The sequence below is a fragment of the Camelus dromedarius genome, chromosome 19 (genome assembly GCF_036321535.1).
Source record: "Camelus dromedarius isolate mCamDro1 chromosome 19, mCamDro1.pat, whole genome shotgun sequence".
Classification (NCBI taxonomy): Eukaryota; Metazoa; Chordata; class Mammalia; order Artiodactyla; family Camelidae; genus Camelus; species Camelus dromedarius.
Genome location: NC_087454.1, coordinates 16244191 through 16268756, shown reverse-complemented (window position 1 = coordinate 16268756; position 24566 = coordinate 16244191). Strand labels below are relative to the sequence as shown.

Genomic DNA, 24566 nt, shown 5'->3' with positions numbered 1-24566 from the left:
TAGATTATATAAATTGTACTCCTACTGCACATATGGCAAGAATATAAAAACCTGGCATACACACACACACACAAATCTAATACCTGACAGTCTAACGTATTATCCCAATACCTGGATTAAATTTTTATTCCACTAACTGTACTTCTAAGCATTGATTCTGAAATACTTAATAAAAACAAGTATCACATAGGGTTTTAACCTCTCATCACAAATCTGAACCTATACAACAATTTAACTCAAAATTACCTTTATTTCAAGATACCAGAACACAGTTACATATTTGGAATTTTGGTCTATTACCTGTATGTGCAACAACTTTCTCCAAGCCTTCAAGATTGGAATTGTTTATGCCTCTGTATCTCATACATAAAGAGCTTTGATGTGAGTTTGGGGATAAACTTAGGTGTCTGAATTTCCTATTCCTTGCTTCATCTGTGTAGTTACTACAGTAATGAAAATAAATCGTGAATTTAAAGTGTGACTTCAATACTGCAATTCCAAAACAAAGCTATATATAACTCTTAGAATAACTTACCAAAATAAATGGGTTTTTAATATATTTAGTGGTTATTCATCAGTCTTTTATCAAGAATAAAGCAAGTCTTAACACCATCTTAAAATGACATCTATTCTTGCCACATTTTCTCAGAGACCTTCCAAAGACGATCTGTTAAGAATATCAATCCTTCTACTTGTCCACGTTAAACAGGATACAAATGCCTGTTCACTCACGTAACGGAGTATTTGGTATTCTTCTCACCTTACTTACAAATAGCTAATGTACTCAGTGCCTATTTTAATTCAAAATTTAAAACGAACTTCATTTTTGGCATAGGCTATTATTGAGGGTTCCTAAATGTAAAAAGCATCCTGCTATCACCAAAGCAGAGCTAGCTGACATATGGAAATCATAATTGATTTAACCACCTGCAAGAAGTTTATAAACCATCAGTAACTTCCCTTTATCAGACTTATGAGGTAGTTGCATTTATTCTCCCTTTTACTGATGAGACATGACTCATCAAAAAAATTATTTAACCCAAGCCCACAAGCTAAGTTAACACCGGAAAGGAAAAAAAGACCAAAATTCTATCCTATGTCTGATCTTAGTCAAACCAAATTTTGCCCTCTGGACTTCCAATTATTCATGTCACAGTTAAGGAGTATTACCTATTTCACAGTAATAACAGAAGATCAAAGACAGCAGCAGAGTGCTCTGAGGTGTGCCAAAGAGGAGTGCCCCGTGAAATCTAAGTATTGTTGAAGATACCTGATCTTGAAAATAATCAAACAGATAGATGTATGACGCTAGAGAGTGCTGCACATTCACAACCCAACCACCATGGCACAGGTGTGCTACTGACCCCGAGGAGGTGCCACACGGCCCCTCAGTGCTCCAAGACCAGCCTGGCCTGTTTCATACCATTTTGATGTCCTCTCATAATCACACATGGGAGTGGACTCAACTGCTCGGAATTTCACTTGTTTTCTTTCAAATCAGCTAGTGGAAGAGCATTTTTATTCCTAGCACCAAACCACTTGGTAAATGGACCCCTAAACTTCCTCATATGACCTATTAGGGTATCAGGTATCCCCCCACATCGTCAGGGTATGTGTATTTATTTTATTACTACATTTGTAGTGCAAGAGCTGCTTTGGACATGCTAGAATCTTCTACGCATGCTATTTTTGGAGGTAAACATAACTGTATGCTCTACGGCATAATTGTACTTAACCTCCAGAAAATATAAAAAAGTTAGAAGATGTTAAGTAGGATAGGACCTTTGAGACGTACAAATACAAGACCTTTGTTTTAAACCCAAATCTGATTGTGAAAACAAAAAGGTATTATAATTTTAAAGTTTATCTACACTCTTATCTGAGGAAGCTGATCTGTCAACCTCTGAGGTCTAGACATTTAGATTAACGAGGCTACATACATTTTCCCTTTTGGGGGAAAACTATCCTAAAAACTGGGGAATGACCAAAACAGCTATAAAACAGTAACAGAATGGGAATACTTTCTTTCAACTCTACTTCCAAAGGCTTTAATTATAGCCAAGCAAAGAAAAACAGTCTCATGGGCTGAGGAAGTGAAATCTTGATTAACTGGAATCTATATAAAGCTGATACTAAATTTTCATTTCCTTCTTTTTATTCACGTTAAGAGGGCAAATACAGGAAAATAAGGTTGTGTCAAAAACTGACTTAAGCACAAACTCCCAGTTTCAGGTTCATACGTATTTTCTTGCCAGCTTTAGTCACCTGAGAGTCAGGAAATTCACGAGACCGTGAGTCCCTGTGCTAAGAACTACAGCTGCCTGACTGTGTAACCATGGGCTTGTCAAGTTTCCAGGCTTTGCTCCGCACGAGGTTGCACTTTGGTTGATACATATAAGTTAAATAAAATCAATACCACAATCTATTCCTGTGTTAAGTTAATCTCTGCATACCTCATATGTCTATAAAAGCAGCTTTTTAAGTTTGTAAGAAGTAGAATTTTGGCCTTTTTACAAAACAAGCACTTTGCTTTTTTACTCAGAATTCTAAAAATACAGTTAAATTAGAGTATTGTGACTGCTCTAACATTTTTATCATCAGGCATTGTAATTTAAATGTCAGTGATTTTCCCCCAAGTCTCTTTGACTCTATAAAAGAAAATAATGAAGTATCAGAAGTTTCCTGTGACTACCATAAAAAATAATCCAGTTTCCACCGGGCTGCTCCTAACGGTTCGTTAGGACACTCCTGCTTGATCCAAGTCCATCCGGCCTGAAGCTGTGTTTCATTTCCAGCCTTCTATCTGCCTGCAGGGTCTTCTTAGGTAAAGAGGCCATCTAAATAAAGCAAGAAAATTCATAATTTTAGTTGTGTCTGTTTAAAAGAAAAGTCACCAGTAAAATGATATGTTAACTACTAAACAAGGGAAGGACTGCAAGCCATAGGTATGTGTCATGAGTACTTGCTCCAGGGGTGCAAACTACAAGTAGAAAAGTAAGAAAAAGGTAAACTTTGTATCTTTTCCTAATGAGAACACTTTAAACGTTTTCTATATTGCAATTCTGGCTATGACAAAACCTGTAGTAGAATCGCTAACACTGGTCTAAATGTACAATGCTTGTCACAATGTTCCACATACTATAAATTTCTTATTTCTTGTGCCAGGCACTGTGCTAATAAGTGCTTTACACATATTACCTAATTCTCTCCTTAATAATACGAAGCAGATGACACTGACTTAACTGACAGATGGGGAAATTGAGAGAGGCTTAAAGAAGCTAAGTAACTTGCTCAGGGTCTCAAAGCCCTTGACAACTTAAGCCCAGGCCGTGTGACTTCAGAGTCCGTGGCTGTAACCCCTCTGCTTACTGCTGTGAACCAGACCCTTCATACCACAGGGGGCAAAGGAGTTTCCAGTTGCCGCCCCAAGAATGACAGCAAACGCCTCCAGATCAGGCCACTTCCCATAAACATAATTCCTGTGATCAGCCAAAACACTCTATGGTCCTAAAAGAGAACACACAGTTAATTATTATTAGTGTTTATTAGTTAATTATTGTAAGTATTCTTTGATCATCTATGAACCAACATAACTGCTTTTACTTTGTGTTTCCCTCTGGTGTTTGTTTACAAGCATACAAATTTTAACAGTCATAATCACATTTGACATACAACTTAAATGTTTTACTTAAGGCCACAGTTGCCATACTGTGACCTGAGGTGTCCTGCATCACAGCACCCCAGGATACTTTAAATTTTCAAGAATAACACAGTGTCATCTGTGGAATACCACGAGAAATGCTACTCTTAAGCTGTTCAGACCTAACTTCTTCATAAAAGGAACTGTTAGGTAACATGACAGAAACTGTAACATAATAAAAGAAACTTCTGGTCCAGGGATGCTGTGAAAAAATTACTAAGACACTAAAAACATCATGAACCAAGAAAAGTTTGGGAACCTCTAACTTATAGTGAACATTTTCCCTTGCTGTCATTTTCAAAATTTTATTACTTTTTTTTGCAGTGTAATGCTTTTGGTTCATCTGTTAATGCACGGAATCACAGAGTTTATGTTTAATCTCCCCCGGGGAAGGAGTCTCATTTCCAGCTATGCCATTGGTTGTTATCAACCACGGCTTGGTCTCCAGTGATTGGGAGCTCACTTTCCCCTAAGACAGTCGTTGCACAAATGATCAGTAATCAGTGATGGAAATTCATGCCACATATGGAGCAGAAATCTGCCTCCTTTTAACATGAAGTCAGATGTTAGACATAAGCCATCAGGAAGACTGCTGTGAGTAAACTGTGGATGAACACATTTCCAGTTATTCCAGAAAAGGGCCCTAATTTATTAAGTAAAACTTATGCTTAAATGAGATTTAGCATACCCAGATTATTGTTTGTTCTTTGTTATAGATTGGTTTTGCTCTATAAATGAGAAGTCTGGGAATGCCAAAATGTGATAAACTTGAGGAAAGCAAGTTCAAAATTCTGTGTCAATAAAACATACACACAGCACAGTGTGAGACCTCCAGGAGATTAAGGGAAGGGACAAGTGTCTGCGAGTTGGAGATTTAATACTCCCTCCACTTTGGGCATGCCCTGCAGTACTTCATGTTTAAATATCTACCTTTCAAACTCTTCATTTCCTCCACTGTTTAGTCTACCTACTCCTTAGACAGACAATGTAAGCATCAAAATAAAAGAGTAATGATAGATTATAACTCACTGACTAAAGTAAGAGCCCATGAGCCCATGCTGATACAAGTGAAAAAACAGGTGAGAAGAGAAGGCTCTACTTTACAATAAAAGGAGTAGTAACAGAATCAGAAAGTCATCATTTGGTAATCATCATTGTAGTATTTGGTTCAGGCACAAATCAATTTTAGATCATGGATGCTAAAACTAGAGGGTGACAATCTGATGACTAACAGAGTTCTTACAAGGTACTTAATTCCACAAATTAAAAGAGAAACTTTACAGCAGAGAAAGCCGGCAGACACCACCTCAATCAGATGATCAAAGTTGGTATCACTAGCAGGGAGACAAACTGACATCAAGGGTCTCCTGATGGGATTCGATGTGAAGAACACACTGACACAACGTGTAACCAGTCTAACGATGAAGAAAGTGTATCAAGGACCAAATAACTGACCTGCATTCTTTGCAAACATCAAGGCCATGAAAACACAAAGACCGAAAAACTGGCCTAGATTAAAGGAGACATGAACTACATGCAACACATGATCCAGATTTTCTATTAGATAAAGGAGATCTACTGAGCCAAGTGGTGAAATCTGACTAGGGTCTACAGATCAAAAAAAGTGTTGTTTCAATGTTAATTTCCTGATTTTGACAACTGAGCTGTGGTTGTGTAAGAGAATGTCTGTGTTTTTAAAAAATATATACTGAGGGATTTCCGATCAAGAAGGTAGAGTAGTAGGACCACGAGCTTGCCTCTCCTCGTGACTACAACAAAGTCACAACTGAATGCTAAACATCCACCAAAAAAAAGAGACTGGATCCTAGCAAAAAAGATCCTCTTCAACTGGAAACAAAGAGTAAGCATCAGCCGGACGGTAGGAGGGGCATGCTTGCGATAAAATCAGACCCCCATATTTCCTGGATGGGTGACCCACAAGCTGAAGAGTAATTAAGTGGCAGAGGCCCTCCCACAGGAGTGAGTGTTCTAAGCCCCACTTCAGGCTCCACACCCCGGGGTTCCAGCATTGGGAGGAGGAGACCCCAGGACACCTGGTTTTAAAGGCCAGCAGGGCTTAGCTCCAGGAGCCCCACGGGACTGGGGGAAACAGAGACTTCATCTTCTTGGGAAGCGTACACAGAATCTCGTGTGCACCAGGTCCAAGGGCAGGAGCAGTGATTTCAGAGGAACCTGGACCAGACCTGCCTGCTGGTTTTGGAAGGTCTCCTGGGGAGGTAGGGGACGGGTGCAGCTCACCCAGGGGACATAAAAACTGGTGACAGACATTCTGGGAGTGTTCATCTACCTGAACTTTCCTGGAGGCTGACGTCTCGATCGGATCAATAGCACCAAGACCCAGTCCCACTCAGCAGCCTGTAGGGAAGCCTCAGGCCAAACTACATACTGGGTGGGAACACAGCCCCACCCATCAGCAGACTTCCTAAATCACAAAGGCCTCTAGACACCAGAGGTCCTGGACCAAGCTTCACCTGGCAGTGGGCAGACACTGACTCCTGCTGCCAGGAAACCTGCATAAGTCTCTAGACCAGCCTCATTCACCACGGGACAGACCCACTTCAGAGCTACAGACACATGCAAGCTGAAAGTAAGGGGATGGAAAAAGATATTCCATGCAAATGGAAACCAAAAGAAAGCTGGAGTAGCAATACTTATATGCACCCATCACAGGAGTACCTCAATATATAAAGCAATTGTTAACAGACATAAAAGGAGAACTCGACACTAATAGTGGGGGACCTGAACACCCTACTTACATCAATGGACAGATCATCCAGACAGAAAGTCAATAAGGAAATACAGGCCCTAAATAACACATTAGATCAGATGGACTTAACTGATATCTACAGAGCATTCCATCCGAAAGCAACAGGACACACATTCTTCTCAAGTGCACGTGGAACATTCTCCAGAAGCGACCACATGCTGGCCTACAAAGCTAGCCTCAGCAAATTTAAGAAAACCGAAATTGTATCAAGCATCTTTTCCAGCCACAATGCTATAAAGTTGGAAATCAACTACAAGAAAAAACTGAAAAACTGCAAACACGTGCAGGCTAAACAATATGCTACTAAATAACTAATGGATCACTGAAGAAATCAAAGAGGAAAGCAAAAAATACTTTGAGACAAATGAAAACGAAAACACAATAATCCAAAACCTCTGGGATGCAGCAAAAGCGGTTCTCAGAGGGAAGTTTATAGCCATACAAGGCTACCTCAGAAACAAGAAAAATCTCAAGGAAACAACCTAACCTTACACCTAAAGCAGCAAAGAGAAAGAAGAAACAAAACCCAGTTAGTAAAAGAAAAGAAGTTATAAAGATTAGAGAAGAAATAAATGAAACAGAGACTAAAAAAACAATAGAAAAGATCAGTGAAACTAAAAGCTGGTTCTTTGAAAAGTTAAACAAAATTGATAAACCTTTAGTCAGACTGATCAAGAAAAAAAGAGAGGGGCCCAAATTAATAGTCAGAAGTGAAAAAGGAGAAGTTACAACCAACATCACAGAAATACAAGGCATCATAAGAGGATACTGTAAGCAACTGTATGCCAACAAAAAGGACGACGAAGAAGAAATGCACAATTTCTTACAAAGTTACAATTTGCCAAGACTGAACCAGGAAGAGACAGACAATATGAACAGACTACTTACCAGTACTGAAATTGAATCAGTAATTAAAAACCCCCCAAAAACCAAAAGTCCAGGACCAGATGGCTTCATAGGTGAATTCTAACAGTTTCAGAAGAGTTAACACCTATCTTTCTGAAACTATTCCAAAAAAATTGCAGAGGAAGGAACACTTCCAAACTCATTCCACGAGGCCATCATCACCCTGATACCAAAACAAAAGATATCATAATAAAAAAATTACATGCCAATATCACTTATAAATATAGATGCAAAAATCCTCAACAAAATACTAGCAAATTGACTCCAACAATGCATTAAAAGGATCACACACCATGATCAAGTGGGATTTATCCCAGGGATGCAGGGATTTTTCAGTATCAGCAAATCAATCAGTATGATATACCACATTAACTGAAGAATAAAAACCATATGATCATCCCAACAGATGCAGAAAAAGCTTTTGATAAAATTCAACATTCATTTATGATAAACACTCTCCAGAAAGTGGGCATAGATGGAACATACCTCAACCTAATAAAGGCCACATATGACAAACCCACAGCTAATATCATACTTAACGGTGAAAAGCTGAAAGCATTTCCTCTAAGATCAGGAACAAGATGAGGATGCTCACTCTCGCCACTTTTATTCAACATAGTTTGAAGATCTAGCCACAGCAAGCAGAGAAGAAAAAGAAAGAAAAGCAATCCAAATTGGAAACGAAGAGGTAAAACTATCACTATTTGCAGATGACATGATACTATACAAAGAAAACCCTAAAGCAACCAGAAAACTACAGGAACTCATCAATGAATTTGGTAAAGGTGCAGGATACAAAATTAATATACAGCAATCAGTTGCATTTCTATACACTAACAATGAAATAGCAGAAAAAGAAATTAAAGAAACAATACCATTTACCATCACACCAAAAAATTACATAGGAACAAACCTACCCAAGGAGGCAAAACACCTGTACTCCAAAAACTTTAAGACGCTGATGAAAGAAATTGAAGACAACACAAACAAATGGAAAGATAAACTATGTTCTTGGATTGGAAGAATCAATATTTTTAAAATGGCCATACTACCCAAGGCAGTATACAGATCAATGCAATCCGTATCAAATTACCAACGACATTTTTCACAGAGCTGGAACAAAAAATGTTAAAATCTGTATGGAACACGAAAGACCTCAAATAGCCAAAACAATCTTGAAAAAGAAAAATGGAGCTGGGGGAATCATGCGCCCTGACTTCAGACTATACTACAAAGCTACAGTAATCAAAAACAGCATGGTACTGGCACAAAAACAGACACATAGAGCAACAGTACAGGATACAAAAATCCAGAAATAAACCCAGACGCTTACGGTCAATTAATCTACAACAAAGAGGGGAAGAATACACAATGGAGAAAAGACAGTCTCTTCAATAAGTTGTGCTGGGAAAACAGGACAGCTACTTGTAAAAGACTGAAATTAGAACATTCTCTAACACCATATATAAAAATAAACTCAAAATTGATTAAAGACTTAAATGTAAGCCCAGATACTATAAAACTCCTAGAGGAAAACATAGGCAGAACATTCTTGGACATAAATCACAGCAAACAAGAGCAAAAATAAACAAATGGGATATAATTAAACTTAAAAGCTTTTGCAGTTAAGGATACCATCAACAAAATGAAAAGACACACTACAGAATGGGAGAAAATACTTGCAAATGATGTGACCAACAAGGGACTAATTTCCAAAATACACAAACAGCTCATACATCTTACTATCAAAAAAACAAGCAACACAATCAAAAAATGGGCAGAGGACCTAAAAAGACATCTCTCCAAAGAAGACAGACAGATGGCCAACAAGCACATGGAAAGATGCTCAACATCACTAATTGTTAGAGATATGAAAATCAAAACCACAATGAGTTATCACCTCACACCAGCCAGAATAGCCATCATTAAAAAGTCTACAAATGATAAATGCTGGAGAGGGTGTGGAGAAAAAGAAACCCTCCTACACTGTTGATGGGAATGTAAATTGGTGCAGCCACTATGGAGTACAGTATGGAGGTTCCTTAAAAACTAAAAATAGAACTACCATATGATTCAGCAGTCCCAATCCTGAGCATATACCCAGAGAAAAATACGATTCAAAAAGATACATGTACCCCAATGTTCACAGCAGCACTATTTACAATAGCCAAGACATGGAAACAATCTAAATGTCCATCAACAGATGACTGGATAAAGATGTAGTATATATATACAATGGAATACTACTCAGACATAAAAAAGAATAAAATGCTATTTGCAGCAATATGGATGGACCTTATGATCATCACTCTAAGTGAAGCCAAAAAGAAAAAGAAAAATGCCATATGATCTTGCTTATAATGTGGAATCTAAAAAAAGGACACAAACTATTTATTATTTACAACTTAGATGACTGATTTCTTGAATATGTGTAAGCACATTTGGCTGCCCTTTATGACTGGATTACTGCATTCTGTTGATTCTTATTTTGTGGTTGGCTTTATTCCTTTGATAACTATGTAAGTTTAAAAAGCTAAAGCTCTAAATTGTTCTTAGAAACAATGAACAGTACGTATGTGTAAATTTTTAAAAATGTATATAGAAATAAAATATTATGCCTATAAGAGCAAAAAAAAAAATCAACTAGAATGGTGTTATTTAACCATGAAGTTAATTAAAAAAAAAAAACTGAAATGTCTAGAGGTAAAGGGACATCACATCTGTTGTTTACTCTCAAATGATTTAGGGAAAAGTATGTATATTGATAGAATGATAGAGTGAATAAGATTAAAATGTTGCTGTTTGAAGAATATGGGTGAAGGCTATCTGGGAATTCTTTGTTCTTGAAATAATCTGATATCATCTTAAAAAGAAGAAGATTTTTCCATCTTAGGTTCACGACTATAAATCTTAACCCTAACAACTCTATTTATACAGGAATAGAGACCTTTGACATTCACAGACTTAATGGACACGGAAACCTGGAGATGTAATCTGTGACTCTGGTGGGGCAATGATCTGATTTCTGTTTGGTGGGGCGAGCCTAGCTCACTGCTTTCCACTCACATCTCACTATAACCAGGTTGCTCTATACCAAGGACTGCATATGCTGGAACTATCAAAGAAATTTCTAAAAATTCTTAAAAAATTTTTTTTTTGAAAATAGGCATTTAGAGAAAATATTACAGTATAACATGGAGTTAGCTTGTAGAGTATTTGTATAGAAACACAATTCTTAAACATGATTTGGGAAGAAGACAGCAACTTGTACAAAGAGTTCTGCAGTCACAAATTGGGGAATTTGCAAAGCTCTTTGGAAGTACCTTCTGAGAATGTCAAGGGCTGGTCTATGTCACATAAGATATGCTGGAGACTACTGGACTTTTTACTAGTCTATATTTGGGCTCAAAAACCTCCAAGAGATTCCTACCACACTTAAGATAAATCCAAACCCCTACGATGCTCTGCAAATCCACATGCTCTCACACTCGTCTGTCCATTAGACCACATTCCCTACCATTCTCTGCCTGATGCACTCCAGCCTTCTTGCTGTTCCCTGGACAAGCTCCGCTCATCCCTGACTCAGTCTTCACATGTGGGGTTTCCTCTGCTTAGATCACCTTCCCCCCAGGTCTCCCCATTTCTTCTCATTCAGGCCTCTGCTTTAGCGTCACCCACTCAGAAGACCGCCCTATCTCTAAACGCTCCTCGTCCCACCTCCAGCTAAGTCTCTACCCCTTTACCTGGCTTTATTTTTCTTTACGGCCCTTGTCACCTAACATATGACAGATCTGTCTACGCTCTCTCTCCTCCACTGTTATGTAACTGTCACTGAGTCTCTCAAGGACAGGGACTCACTGATATATCTCCACAGCTGAAGCAGTGTTTACTGTATAATAGGCACTAAAAAATGTTTGTAAGATGAATGAAAAAATATTACATTTATTTTTCTTTTACATCTTATAAGGAGCATTAAAATGACTAATATTGACTTTGCTTCAGGGAGCTTATGATCTTTTGCAGACTTTGAACAAGCAATGGCAAATTCAAGGAACACAGCAAATGGAAAGTGTGGGATTATCTGTATATTTTATTTCACTACAGGAGTATACGTGTTAAGACTTTCTTTTTAAAATTAAGAAAAGATCTTCAAAACATTAAAAACAACCCCTGGATTAATGAAATAATATATTCTCACCTCCTCAAGGGAAGATTCCAAATTCATTCCAAAAGCAACTCCCATGAGTCCAAAGAGCGAGAGAGAAAAGGTTCCCATGGTCAACTGTAGGTTCAGCCTCATCATCACATTTCGGTGGCTGGAGAGGAGAACAAGCACTTAGAGCAGAGAGGCCCACCAACCACACACAGCAAATTCACTCAACAGTCTATTACAGACCACATGCATGGAATGTACACCTTAAGAAAAGACACTTCCGTTTAATAGTTAGAGATGATAATGATGGTATAATTCCTTCCAAAATGGGAAGATGAAGCTTTCCTTAAGAGCTTTATCACATTATAATTATTTTACAGAGAAAATGCTTGCTGATTGTTTTATACAATGCCTCACCTGTCCAGATTGATGAATATGATACTCTGTGAATCATCAATCAGCACCCTAAGTTCCCGAGCTGCATTGGAAAGATCCTCAGCTAATCGGTAGTAGTTTTCCAACAGCAACTCCATCTCTTCCGCATGGTCAATCCCAGCACTGCTCTCTTCACTTTAATTAAAAGTTAACATAATTAACATGCCCCCAATATGTGCATCATACATTTAGTACCACAAAACTTCCTGAATTAGCACATAATATTCAGCTACCAGTGAAAAAACCAAGTCTGTACCTTTCCTATCATTGTGACTGAGGCCAGTCTGAGTGGTTTTGCCAACTGGTCCTAAACATGACACAGGTAAGCCGAGGGCACAGCTTCCCTGTAACCCAGGGACACTCACGCAAACACAGGCTACCAGTTACAGAAAAATGTAGGTAGGTAAATGCTAATGAATTACTGCAAATTCCAAGCCACTATCTGGTGAAACAAAACCACAAAGTTTTGAACATAAAGAGCAGTTCCCTTCCAAGGTGAATATATTACATCATTTTCATGTATGAAGAAAAACATTTTTGAATGATGTCAGTACACAGTTATTTTGTCTGCTTTTGGTTCCCCTCTACCCTAACAAGGAGGATAAGTGGAAATGAAGTATTCTGTAAAAGACACTTATATCATAAGCCATATTAAAGACAGATTGGCCTAATAAGCAAAGCAAGCAAGAGTTACAAGTGTTCAAGTTTCTGCTACAGTATCTATCTGCTGTAGCACTGAGTGTTACAGAGCCATTTTTATTTTCATATTTCCTTACTAGAATACAGAAAACTGGGGGGAGGATATAGCTCAGGTGGTAAAGTGCATGCTTAGCAAGCATGTCCTGGGTTCAACCCCCAATACCTCCTCTAAAGATAAATAAATAAACCTAATTACCACTTCCCCTCAAAAAAATACAGAAAACTAATTTCTTAAAATGCTTAAAAAAATATGTACACACTGTGGATACTATGCACATTTACAAAGGTGTCTGTATTAACCTCTCATACTGATCTACAAAGAACAAAAATGAAATATTTGGTGTATTTAAAGAGTAAACATTTAAACTTGAGTGTACACAGGAAGAGTAAATGATTTCTACATTCATAAGAGATGAAAGGTTTATAAGATGAAAGCACTTTTATATTAGACCAGACTTAGAGAATTCGTGCCAGCGTCTGATTCACTTCCCTGCACTCCACTCCCCCCCGCCGCCCCGCTAGAGGATTTCACTTCTCTCGCACTGTACTCTCGTGGTAAGTTTTTCAAGTAGATGTGTGTACTTTGGTGGTCAGTCCTCAGAAGATAAAGGTGGTGGTGTTTATCTTTACATTCATCAAAGCCCAGCACAGTGCTGTGTACAGTGTACTTAACAAATCCTCATTACATTCAATCAGATGCAATACGGCACTGGAAATGGTGAAATAATTAGGGATGAAAAGCACCAACATCCTCTATTCCAGAAAAGTGCTATGTCCTCTATGAAAAGTCATCCTGAAGAAAAGGCAGACAACTGATACTAAGAGAAAAACTAACAAGGCATGACTGTGTGCTTACAAGACTTGCGGGTCACTCCACTTTGTCAGACAGAGCTCCTCCAGCATCTCCGCTTCATCCAAGATCTCCAAAATGGACTCTTTGAAAATTTTAATATCTGTTTCTAACTCTGACAGGCTGTAAGAGTAGTTGCACAAGAATGAACAATAGCATAAACTTATAAAAACATTTTATAAGAATAGTGCTTTTTTAGGGTATCTTATCAAGTAGATCCGCTTATACCATGGTAAACACTGACTTGTGGGAAAAAAATTTTTTTTTTTTTATATTTACCATGTAGGCTGAGAATCAATTGCCAAACCAAAAACTACATTAAATGGTAAAATAAATCAATAACATAAATGTAATTTTCAGCATATATTATTTATCTCAGAAACACAATCAATGTGATTTAAGTTTCTTGGCTTGCAAATTTATTTTTATTCTTTATAAGTATTGCAGAGACAGACTATTTGATATGATACAATACGATAAAAACATCCTAACAATTCTGGACAAAGAACTACTGATTTAGAAATTTCAACTGGTAACTTCTGGAGGGACTTTAGAAGGTACAAATTCTGAGGACATGTTAATACAAATTAATTAAAATATTATTCTTAAATTCTGGAATGCATTATGATAAACAAACAAAAAAAAAAACGGACCTTGGAGGGAGAGAAAATTGGATTTGAATTTAGATCTGCCATTTAGTAGCTGTATAAGTTTAGACAAGTAACCTAGACCTCAATTTTCTTATCTTCAAAATGAGGACAATGTCAACTGCTGAACAGGACTGCTGACAGGATGAAATGAGATCACATACATAGAAGAGCCTGATAAAACTACAACATTTCATACAAAGTAGTTTTTGTCTATGTGCCCCCTGTAGCTCAACTTCCCACCTAGGCTACTTACATATTTTCAAAAAAAGGTATGAAAACAGACAATTTTAATAATAATGAAAACCAAATATGGCAGTGAAGTCACTAAGAGTAAGTCAGAAAGTAAGAATGTCATTACCATTACCAAGACTAGTTGGCATTTGAAAAACAGGTAATAATTACACTAATTTTGGATCTGCATTTATGTTAAACATTTCACTGTTAAGACTACTGAAAAAGAAGTTTAAGACATTTGTGTCTGACTCCCAACTTGGTAAATCACTCATATTTACCTTTTGCCATTTTGTAGTAAGATGTGCAGTTTGCTTCTGTCTACAGAAGAATGTTTGGGATCCACTAAAGCTTCCAATGTCTCAAGGATCAGTGGTTGCAAAGTGCTAAGTTTCCCCTGAAGGGTGTTGATCTAGATAACAACATGACCTTTCATAAGAATTAAAACAATCTTTTTAGGATATTCAGGGTCAGTGAATCCTCTGATTAAATACAGCAATCTGTAATACCTAGGAAGGCTGGTAACATTCAGAACATAGTCCATGCTAGAATGCCCATTCCAGATGAGTCAAAACCCAGATCTCCTAGGTTGAAAGACAGCCATGCATAATGTTGCTACTAGGCTAGTATTTAATAGGCAGGGAATTAACTCCCATCCCCACTACAGACACTTATTATGAAAGGAATGGAGGACTTATTAAAATAAAATCTGCCATTCTGTGGTTAAAAACAGAAGCTTTATATCTGGTAAACAATACCTGTTTTCTGTAAATCAGACACAGTTCAAAACTCCTATGAACAAAGGTCTTCAAAAACCAAAACATTCCTGACTTTACAAAGTAAAACAAATTTGTAAAGTCAAAAGTATACTTATCACACAAGTTAATACAGGCACAGCAGGAATCAATCTGCAGGTATGCATTGATATAGACACACTAGTTGCTAAAATATTAAAATACTTCCATACCAGCACAACAGTAGCCGAATTAAGTAAATTAATACTATAAAGGCCAACATATACTGTCTATCCCAGCATGAGCTCCTCAGAGCCTGCTCAGTCTGTGTAGCTGTCACTGCCCATTGCCTGTGCCTTCTTTTCTTTCCCTCTGTTTTTCCTCTGCTTAGTAAGTGGGCTTCGACCAGTCACCATCTCATTGGCTGGTGCTAGCCAGTGCTATTGCCTAGTTAACCCAAGTGGGGCCATCCTACTCCCTCAGTATATGAAGGCAGACAAAGGGGGCCAGGTTCACTCAATCCCCACCCATCTCATGCCCCCTCTACTCCCATCTTTTTCTCCTGCTCTGGGTAACATGCTCCTGGCACCGACTCTTCCATGCAGCCAGGTCCTGAACAATACTATCCTGACTAAGGGGGCAGAGGGAGGTGATTAGAGATTTGTGGGGGCCAGGGAAGCAGTGACCAGCCTTGTTCAGAGCCTGACAGAATCTCCAGACACTCAATGATTATCAGTTTAATGGAGGAGTCATTAGAAGTATTGTATGTACATGGTTCCTATGTCAAACAGGAGTATTATTTAGCTACCTCAAAGGACTGTACAAACAAGTCAAAGAATGATTTGGAAAGTATTAGGATGATTTGAAGAAAGATCTGTGCTCTAATATTTATCATGTATAATAAGTTTCATGATATATAATTTAAATTCAGTTAGAAAATAAAATGGAATACAGTCAAAACTTTTTGATACGTTCATTGATATCATACGTAGAGTAAGTATTTTGGTTAAAACTTTTAATTTTTTTAAATTTTATTTTTTATTGAAGTGTAGTTAGTTTACAATGTTAGTTTCAGGTGTATAGCAAAGCAATTCAGTTATACATATACATACATATATATATCAGATATTTTTCCACTATAGCTTATTATGAGAAACTGAATATGGTTCCCTGCGCTATACAGTAGGCCTTTGTTGTTAATCTATTTTGTATATAGTAATGTGTATCTGTTAATCCTAAACTCCTAATTTATCCCTCCCCTCCCCCTCCCTCTTTGGTAACCATAGTTTTTTTCTATGTCCATGAGTCTTTCTGGTTTATAAATAAAATCTGTACTTTTTTTTTTCAGATTTCACATATAAATGATATCATGATACTTATTTTTCTCTGTCTGACTCACTTCACTTAATATGATAACTTCTAGGTCCATCCATGTTGCTGCAAATGGCATTATTTCATTCTTTTTTTATGGTTGAGTAATTTTGAATTATTATCCCTAAAAACATTTATTAAAACTAAACAAAGGACCTAAAGCCTGAAATGTGCTTCAATGAATATCATAACATGACTGTCTCAGAGAATCTATGTACTACACCTAGAGACTTCAGATCTATGTGACTGGGTCATAAAGTTTGAGAATTAAGTACTATCCCCATATAGGATCCTTAGAGATGTTTTTATTTGATAGGAGGGGGTGGTTTGGAAAAGTGCCAACAGAACATTAGCAATGTGTCCTCCTTCTCAATAGCATTGTAAAGCCAGAAAAATTCAAGAAGCTAAATAAAAACAAGCTTACCCGATACTGCAGGAGTGCTTCTATAGCTCTAAACTCAAAAGGTAAAGGGTATGTGACAAGTTGACCCTCTCCAGCCAACTGTGAAGGGAGTTCCCGGAATAGCCACTGCTCTAAATTTAAATTACGATAATCTAATATCAGAAGACACTCTGGAGTTATCACAGCTTTCAAATACTGTAAAAAAAAAATGTAGATAATGTACATACATGCATGCATATATATACATGTAAATTGCAGAGTTGTAGGAAGAAAAATAACATTCACAAAATAGGATTTAATACTCTATTAATTTTGGATTAAGCCTAAACCAAATCACTGTTTATTTGGTTTCTCAAGAAAAACCAAGACTTTTTTTTAAAGAAAAGAGGCCTAAAATACATGCAAGTCTTGATACCACTAACTCACTCTCAACAGAATTAAAATTAAACAAATTATGTTATTTATTAGGACTTTCAGGGTAATCATGAGAAATACAGAGAACAAAGGAAACAAGGTAAGATCTTAAAAGTCAGGTATTCAGCAGACTTTTAGAAAAGATTTAGTTTAATCATGATTAGTTTGGCTGAAATGGGAAAGTTTTCTTTTTTAAACATCACCAAAACATATTAAGCTAATCTGAAATGATAAAGATGAAACAGAGCCTTAGTGCTCTAATTTAGGACACTATGAAATTAAAAATTTACTCTAAAGAGAAAGCCTGGCTTCTTTCATGTTAGATGAGCAGCACAGAAGGGAAGCCTGTGGCCCCTGTATCAGTGATATCTTTTACATCTTCCCAACATTTTACAGCTGACCCTTGAACACTTGGGTGAACCATGCAGGTCCACTTACATGCAGGTTGTTTTCAACAGTAAATGCCATGGTACCACACGATCTGCGGTTGGTTTATCCCAGCATGTGGAAGACCAGACAGGGAGGAACCGGGACTATATGTTACACGTGGAGTTTTGTCTGTGGGGAGGCTAATCGCCCCCAACCCCTGCGTAGTTTAAGGGTCAAATGTAATAGGAACATTTTTATTCAGAAAAGTTGAAAAATTATACAGTGAATACCTATACGCATACCATTTAGGTGAAATAATTAACATCCTGTTAAATTTGCTTTATCACATACTTTTCTCTCTCTTCACCAGAGGTACTGTTTTGAAAGGTGCTAGCTATTGATAATAAAATTGAAGAATGTTCTATGGGGAAAAATCACTTGGGAAAAATTAATTCTAGATAAGTGGACAAAAACTTGCCATCAAAGACTTTTTGAAGAAAGCAAGTTGTGTGTCCACCGTAGGGCCACTACCATTGAAACCTGCATCCCTTCATTTATTTCTGAACCCTCAACTTGAGCCCACCAAAACAACTTATTTTCATAATAATTCTGAATCACTGAAGGAAAGTCAAATTATATTTGGTGAACTCTTGGGTAGGCAGGGGAAGATACAATACATTTTAGAAAGCTTTCCATAAAAATAAAAATTTTAATTAAGATGATAGACTGTAAGGATATTCCAGGGCTGTTTGGAAAACCAGAAATATATTCTTGTAGCTACAGTTACACTACAATTACACATAACTGAAAATGTCTATTATAAATCAAGAAATATTCTTTCTCTTATTATTTCAGAAACTAGATACTGAATTCTAACAGGGAGGATGGAGACTGCAGTCAGAACCTTTCCAACATGAAATGTTATGCCTGCTGAGCAAATGTACCGAATCCACGTAAAATGAGCTCTACTCCTCACAACACACAACATGTTATAAAATAGCCTATGCCTCACGTAGCTATTTTTATTACAAAACTACTTTTAACCTAGCTATTGATCGAGATAGTTAGGAAATAACTTTTACAAGATTGCGGTGGAGAAACGTAGATTAAATAAAGTGCTTTACCTCCATTCTCATGATAATCCTATTGTTTCTGGTTGTGATGCTCATTAAATGCTGAAACCTCAAATCTCTAGCTTGAAGACCTAATTCTTGATATAAATCAGTTTTCTTCCTTTCTACAAAAAAAATTACATTCAATAAAAAGACTGAAGAGCACAGATTTTTATATCAGAGTACCCTTCCCACCAGCATTAAGATAATCTTCTATTACTACCAGAAACCAAAGCTAAATTGGATCTTTTTAATACCCATTTCCACCTCTAAAACACACTCAGGCTAAATCTGGTCAAACTCTAATTATTCTTTTCTCCTCTTTTCTGCATTTTAGCAATTTCTGGCTTTAGATTCATGTTTTTAAAAAATATTGATTATACAGAATTACAATTTCTGTTTTTTCCTCACTACATTATCTTTAGCAATTTAAAACTATGAATAGATAAGTTCAATTTTCTTTGTTCTTGGACTAGTACAAAATGAGAAAATAAAGGAAGTTCTCACACTAGACTCTCCTACCTGAAATAAAACTCAAGAAATGATGCTGGTTATATTAGCGTAGTATTAAACACCACACCTACGACAGAGCTTTAAGTAGAGCAATGTTTTGAAGGGGATACTGAGCCAAAAACACCCAAAATACTCCACTGAGCTCTCAGCAACAGCAGGAACAGGATCATGGGGTGGGAAGTACATGGGAGACCCGAAACCTGCACCTGACGTCAGACAGTAAAGTAATGCTTAGTTTCATTTGGAAAGTAACTGCTGTTGGCAGAGGTCCACCCTAGCACCGTCCAGTGCCCCGCCCCTCCTGTCTGCCGTCCCCCCACTGCAGTGTCAGCCATTATGTGATTCCACCTTCAGCATGCTACAGCAGACGATGAACTTGAGGACCAGGGCAGTGAAAGGGAGACTAAGAAGAGAAAGGGGAAAAGAGTGTTTCTCTCTCAGCTGCACAGCAGCCTACATGCTTCCTTTAACATTGTTAGAGTGAAAGTAGCTCCTGACCAAAAAACAAACAAACAAAAAACCCCCAAAACACCCCCCAAAACTCCAGTATAGTTCAGGTATTGTCAGTTCCAATTAGGACTGATTGGCAAATGCTGAAGAAATATCTCCTCCAACACATTCATATATGCAAAGAATAGTCTACTCCAAACACTTAATTTCTTGACTTCCATCAAGTTCATTCACTAATTAAAAGAGTAATTTAAAAGAAAATTAAAGATACTCACCAAAAGAAGTAACCTTTCCCTCTTTGTCAAATTTTGTCTGAAAAGAGACAATAAAAACAAAATATTATTTCCTCCCAAATTAGTACACTATTTATGGTATTATGATAATATCTCCCAAATTCTGAAATGCAGAAAAAAGCCATAACTGCCCTTCTTTAGGTTAAATTTAGTTATGAGTTAGGGTTAAAATGACCTCCTTTTTCTTTGCTGGGCCATGGGACCTTGGATTAACTTTCTCTCTCAGCTCCTCTGGAGATCTGACAAAGGAGTACCAGTTGCGTTACTAGGCAACATCGCTTACAGTAAAAATGCCTAGCGACTGGTAGGCAGACTGCACTGGGCTGGGAAGATTAAGAGCAGATCACAGACACCTGGTGGGAAGCCACAGTTCTGTCCTTCCCTGAGTGTGGCAGCTCCCGTAACTATGCTCCTTGTGGGAGCCCTGGATATGCCTCTGAGATGGTTACAAGAGATGCTGTCACTAGAGGGCATGGAGATTCCAAGCCAGGTGGACCTCACACCCACCTTTGAGAATACCCTCTCCTTGCTCCTGAGTTGTCACTCTAAGAAGCCTCTGGATGACTGTAAGAACTTTTTTTTAAGAGAAAACACCTAATGCTGCCCTTCTGCATTTCCTACCCTTTATCCTTCTGAATAGATGGGACCCAGTGTGGCTTATCTTGTGAATATAAGTATCCACGGGAGGCTATGAAGTCTCTCTGGTGGGCACTGCAGAATCAGTATTTACAGAAAAGGCCTCTTCCGATAGTTTGAAGAGAGGACATGATGCAGTAATTGTGCCTATTTCTTGAAAAGCAGAGAGGAACATTTTTCTGTAATACTTGTGCACAATCAAGTTTGAAGATGTCAAATAATATTTAATGAATCACTATGTGCTGGGCCGTATTTATTACTTTTAAATATGCATTTTCAGCAAGACATACTCTAACATATAGTTTAGGTACAATCTAAGTCCTGGGTTATTACCATGGAAACAAATGCATGTGGCATTAATAATAACACAATAAAACCCAAGAACATATACTTCACCTTGCTGCTCATGAGCAAAGGTAAGAATATTTGAGTACCATAAAACAGAGTTAAAGGGAAATTTCCATCAAGGGAAGTTTTATGCTTTGTATAACACAGACTAGCTTTCCTTCTTAAACTTTTTTCACAAATACACATACCTGCTGCAGAAAACTCAACAGTAAAGTAAAATAAAACTCTCTGGTCACCCGAAATGACAAATTTAGAGAAAACCATGCTAATATTTTACTGAATGTCTTTCCAGACTCTTCCCAATTAAACATTCATGTTACACATGCTTCTTTATAGTCTCTCCTCCACTTTCACCTTAACAATATATAGCAAATATTTTTGCATTTCAATATATATCATTTTTTTCCTTTAATGGGATTTTTTTCTAATTAAAAAATCATACAAACTATGATTTAAAAAAAAAAAAAAACTGTTTACCCTGTAATGTAACTCACATTATTTCAAATAGCATCAATTGATTTTCTTAAGTGCTCTTGGTAGACAATGATTTCACCTGCAGAGAACCTTCTTTTCATATTTAACACCTGATACTGTATTCTTGTTTAATTAAACTGGCTAACTCTTCCGGAACAGTGAATAACAGTGACAACTTTCACATGTAATTCTGGGGGTTATCTTGTTCTGTATGGCTTACAAAGAAAAATTCTTATGTTAATAAGCCTAAGTAATAATGATGATAAAATGGCTAATATATAGTGAATGCCTACCACGTGTGAGTTAGTATTTTAGAGGTTTTACATACGTTACTTAAACCTCACAATTCTATAAGGAAGGTACTATTACCCCAGTTTATAGGCACAAACTAAGGCACAAAAATGTTATCATAACTTGTCCAAGCCCTTCCAGTTAGTAAGAGACAGAGCAGAGATCTGAATTTAGGAACTCTGGCTCAGAGCAAGCACATTTTTAACAATTAAACTTTAAAAAAAATCTAAAAGCTTACAAAAATGAAGAATATTACAACCAATTCCCATGTAACTATTTAGTCACTCTTTAACATTTGCCCCAATGGCCTTATTTTTTTCTCTAAATACATGTGTGATACACATTGTTCCTGCTATTTCATTCATTTATTTTCTTTCTGAACCACTTTAGGGAAAGTTGCAGAGATCACGACCCTTCAAAGCACGCACCCTTAAGCGTTATACTGCGCTGCCTTCAAAATGCTTCTGTTGCATGATGCACAGCACAGGCCCAAGCCCCTTGGCGGCTAGCAGCCTTCAAGGCCTTCTATAGGTTTCTGGGGAAATCACAAGTATTCAAAGCAGCAGCTCTCAACTGTGATCTGAACCCCCTGTTCTGGTATCAAGAGAAGCTCCACAATCATTAGCAATGTTTCAAGAGTGCTTTGAAGCAAATCTAGCTGGCACTCAAGCAAAACAGACAGTGACTTTTAAATGATTCGTTATAAAACGGTGTAAGTAGCGTCTTGGCTGACCAGTCCAACCCAGTTAACTTAAAAAGTATGGGAAGTATTTTCTGTAAGTCATCAAACAGACCATACATACTCACCACAGTAAACACTGGGGCTACACTGGCTAAGGTGGCTTGAGAGACATCAGAAGTTCTAAACCGGTGAGTTTCACCTGAAGAAAGAATTAGAGAATTCCTTGTGGTCATAGGACTGGTTTTCACACAGAGCTAAGACACAACTCTCATAGTATGTGGAGGTCTTCAGACTGTCTTACTATTTTTTTTTCGGATCTTATTCCTTCCTACTTATTACACACATTTAAAGACATGTAATTGGTTACCATCTGAGGTTTGTTGGTTGCCTTTTACAAAATATAAATCATTATCAGGGTCAGCTGAATAAAGGTTAAAGCGCTATAAAGAGCTATAAACCAGCATTTGCTAATCAGTCACAAATTAAATCAAGTGTTACCAGGATGGAGATCCTGAATTTCAATGTTTGTCTGAAACAATTGATGAGCTGAAACCAGGTTCCCAAGCATTTATCAAAGGAGGGAATATGAAATGTAACCGAATTTGGAAAGACTCTCCCAATGAGTTAGGGGCAGGAGGTGGTAACAGTGAGTTACGTTGGAAGCATTTTGAAAATACAACCCAGATAACTTATTTGAGGACAGTGCGGTACTGTTGAGAAACCATACACTTTAATGTCTTTCGTTTCTGGGCAGTATTAGTACCCATATTCTCACCATCATGGTTTATCGTTTGGTTTAAAAATAAATAACTCAGCTATCCCCTTCTCCCGGCTCTCCTCCTGCCACCCCCCCCCCCCCACACTTTGGCTGTCTGATTTACACAGTACTTGAAAACAAAGTCTGATCTTTCTCAGGAGCAACGCTGCCCATGAAGTCTCAAAGACTCCAGCCTCACTTCTAGATGCGCCTCCATCCCTTACCCGAGCAACTGGACAACTGTATAAATGTGTCCATAAGAGAACTGAATACTTATAAAAATATTTCACGTATGTAGCTCAATTCTGGCTTCAGCACTATTATGATGGGTAAAAGTGAAACTTGTTTTAAAAAATCCTTCTTACAAGCGCACTGAGGCAGGAGATTTGCAGACAGAGGGGCTGGGGAGTACAGGGCACTGGGCGCGATGCTCAGCGGCGCCCGGGGCTGGTGGCACGCAGCTCAGCCCGCGGGCCTATGCAAGGTGACAGAACACTGGGGCGCTCAAGGGCGGGCCGGGAGGCCGACGCCGGAGTAGGACGCGGGGCGGGCAGCCACAGCCATGTGGGGTCAGGCGTTCGGGCCCGGGCCCTGAGGTCACCACAAGGCCGGCGTCCCGGGACTGGCGGGTGGGGAGAGCAGTACCTGCCACGCGGAGCCGCCGGGGCCCGCAGAGCGGAGCGGCCCGCCTCCTTCCGAGCATCTGGGCGGCGCGACCGCAGGAGGCAACCGGGGACACCCCAGGAGTCAGGCCCAAGGCCAGAGCGCACAGGGTGCGTCGGGGCAGCCCCACCGCGTGGGGCAGGAGCTGGGCCAGGCCCCGCAGGCATTCCATGGAGCTGCAGCGAGGAAGAGGCAGCTGCTAGTTCCCTGCCCTTCATGCCGGACGGTGGCTGAGCGGCCGGCACTTCGCGACCCTGCGCGGCCGCCCAAGGTGCAGCCGCTGCGTACTGGGCATGCGCAGGGCGGACCGCGCAGGCGTGTAATCTCTCGCGCATGCTCAGAAAATGCCTTTGGGTGCTTTCCTCGCTTCCCTTGGCCAATCGGAGTTTATCTCCTGCACCTGCGCCAGCGCCTGTAAATTGTGTAGGGACTGGCTTCCGGGCGGGTGGGGCGCGATGACCTGCGCGAGGCGAGCTATTTAACCTAGATTCGACCCTTGAGCCCTTGGAGTGGTCGGGCTAGCACGTAGGTTGTCTATTATTTCTATTAACTAGTAATCGTTAAATGTGAGAAAACACCCAACATGTGTATAATGCTTTGCAGTTTCTGGAGCATTTTTGTACTTGTGATTTGGAAGTGAGGAA

At 38.5% G+C, this 24566-nt stretch overlaps 1 protein-coding gene across 3 annotated transcripts; it reads right to left on the bottom strand.

The window, feature by feature from the left end:
- Positions 1-230: 230 nt before the first annotated feature.
- MRS2 (magnesium transporter MRS2) lies at positions 231-24195 on the bottom strand. 3 transcript variants are annotated; one of them, XM_031435122.2, is made up of 13 exons: positions 23905-24195; positions 22628-22701; positions 20054-20090; positions 18828-18940; position 18352; positions 18051-18124; positions 16942-17049; positions 14694-14824; positions 13538-13654; positions 11965-12117; positions 11593-11710; positions 3394-3507; positions 231-2837 (listed from the first exon to the last, which is right to left on the bottom strand). In XM_031435122.2, the coding sequence occupies exons 1-13, from the start codon at positions 24092-24094 to the stop codon at positions 2727-2729; spliced, it is 1341 nt and encodes a 446-aa protein (XP_031290982.1). In that variant the 5' UTR covers positions 24095-24195; the 3' UTR covers positions 231-2726. The 3 variants fall into 3 exon arrangements, with proteins under 3 accessions (XP_031290982.1, XP_010978424.1, XP_064332308.1); XM_010980122.3 differs by lacking the exons at positions 18051-18124; position 18352 and having other exon boundaries at positions 16942-17115; XM_064476238.1 differs by lacking the exons at positions 16942-17049; positions 18051-18124; position 18352.
- Positions 24196-24566: the final 371 nt, after the last annotated feature.

Excerpts from the sequence above, each read along its gene's own strand:
- MRS2 (XM_031435122.2), bottom strand. The coding sequence starts at position 24,094 with ATGGAATGCCTGCGGGGCCTGGCCCAGCTCCTGCCCCACGCGGTGGGG. Across the intron at positions 18,941-20,053 it reads GGGAAAGGTTACTTCTTTTG|AAAGGAAGAAAACTGATTTA; the intron begins GTGAGTATCTTT and ends TTTTTTTTGTAG. Across the intron at positions 13,655-14,693 it reads TTACTACAAAATGGCAAAAG|CCTGTCAGAGTTAGAAACAG; the intron begins GTAAATATGAGT and ends CTACTCTTACAG.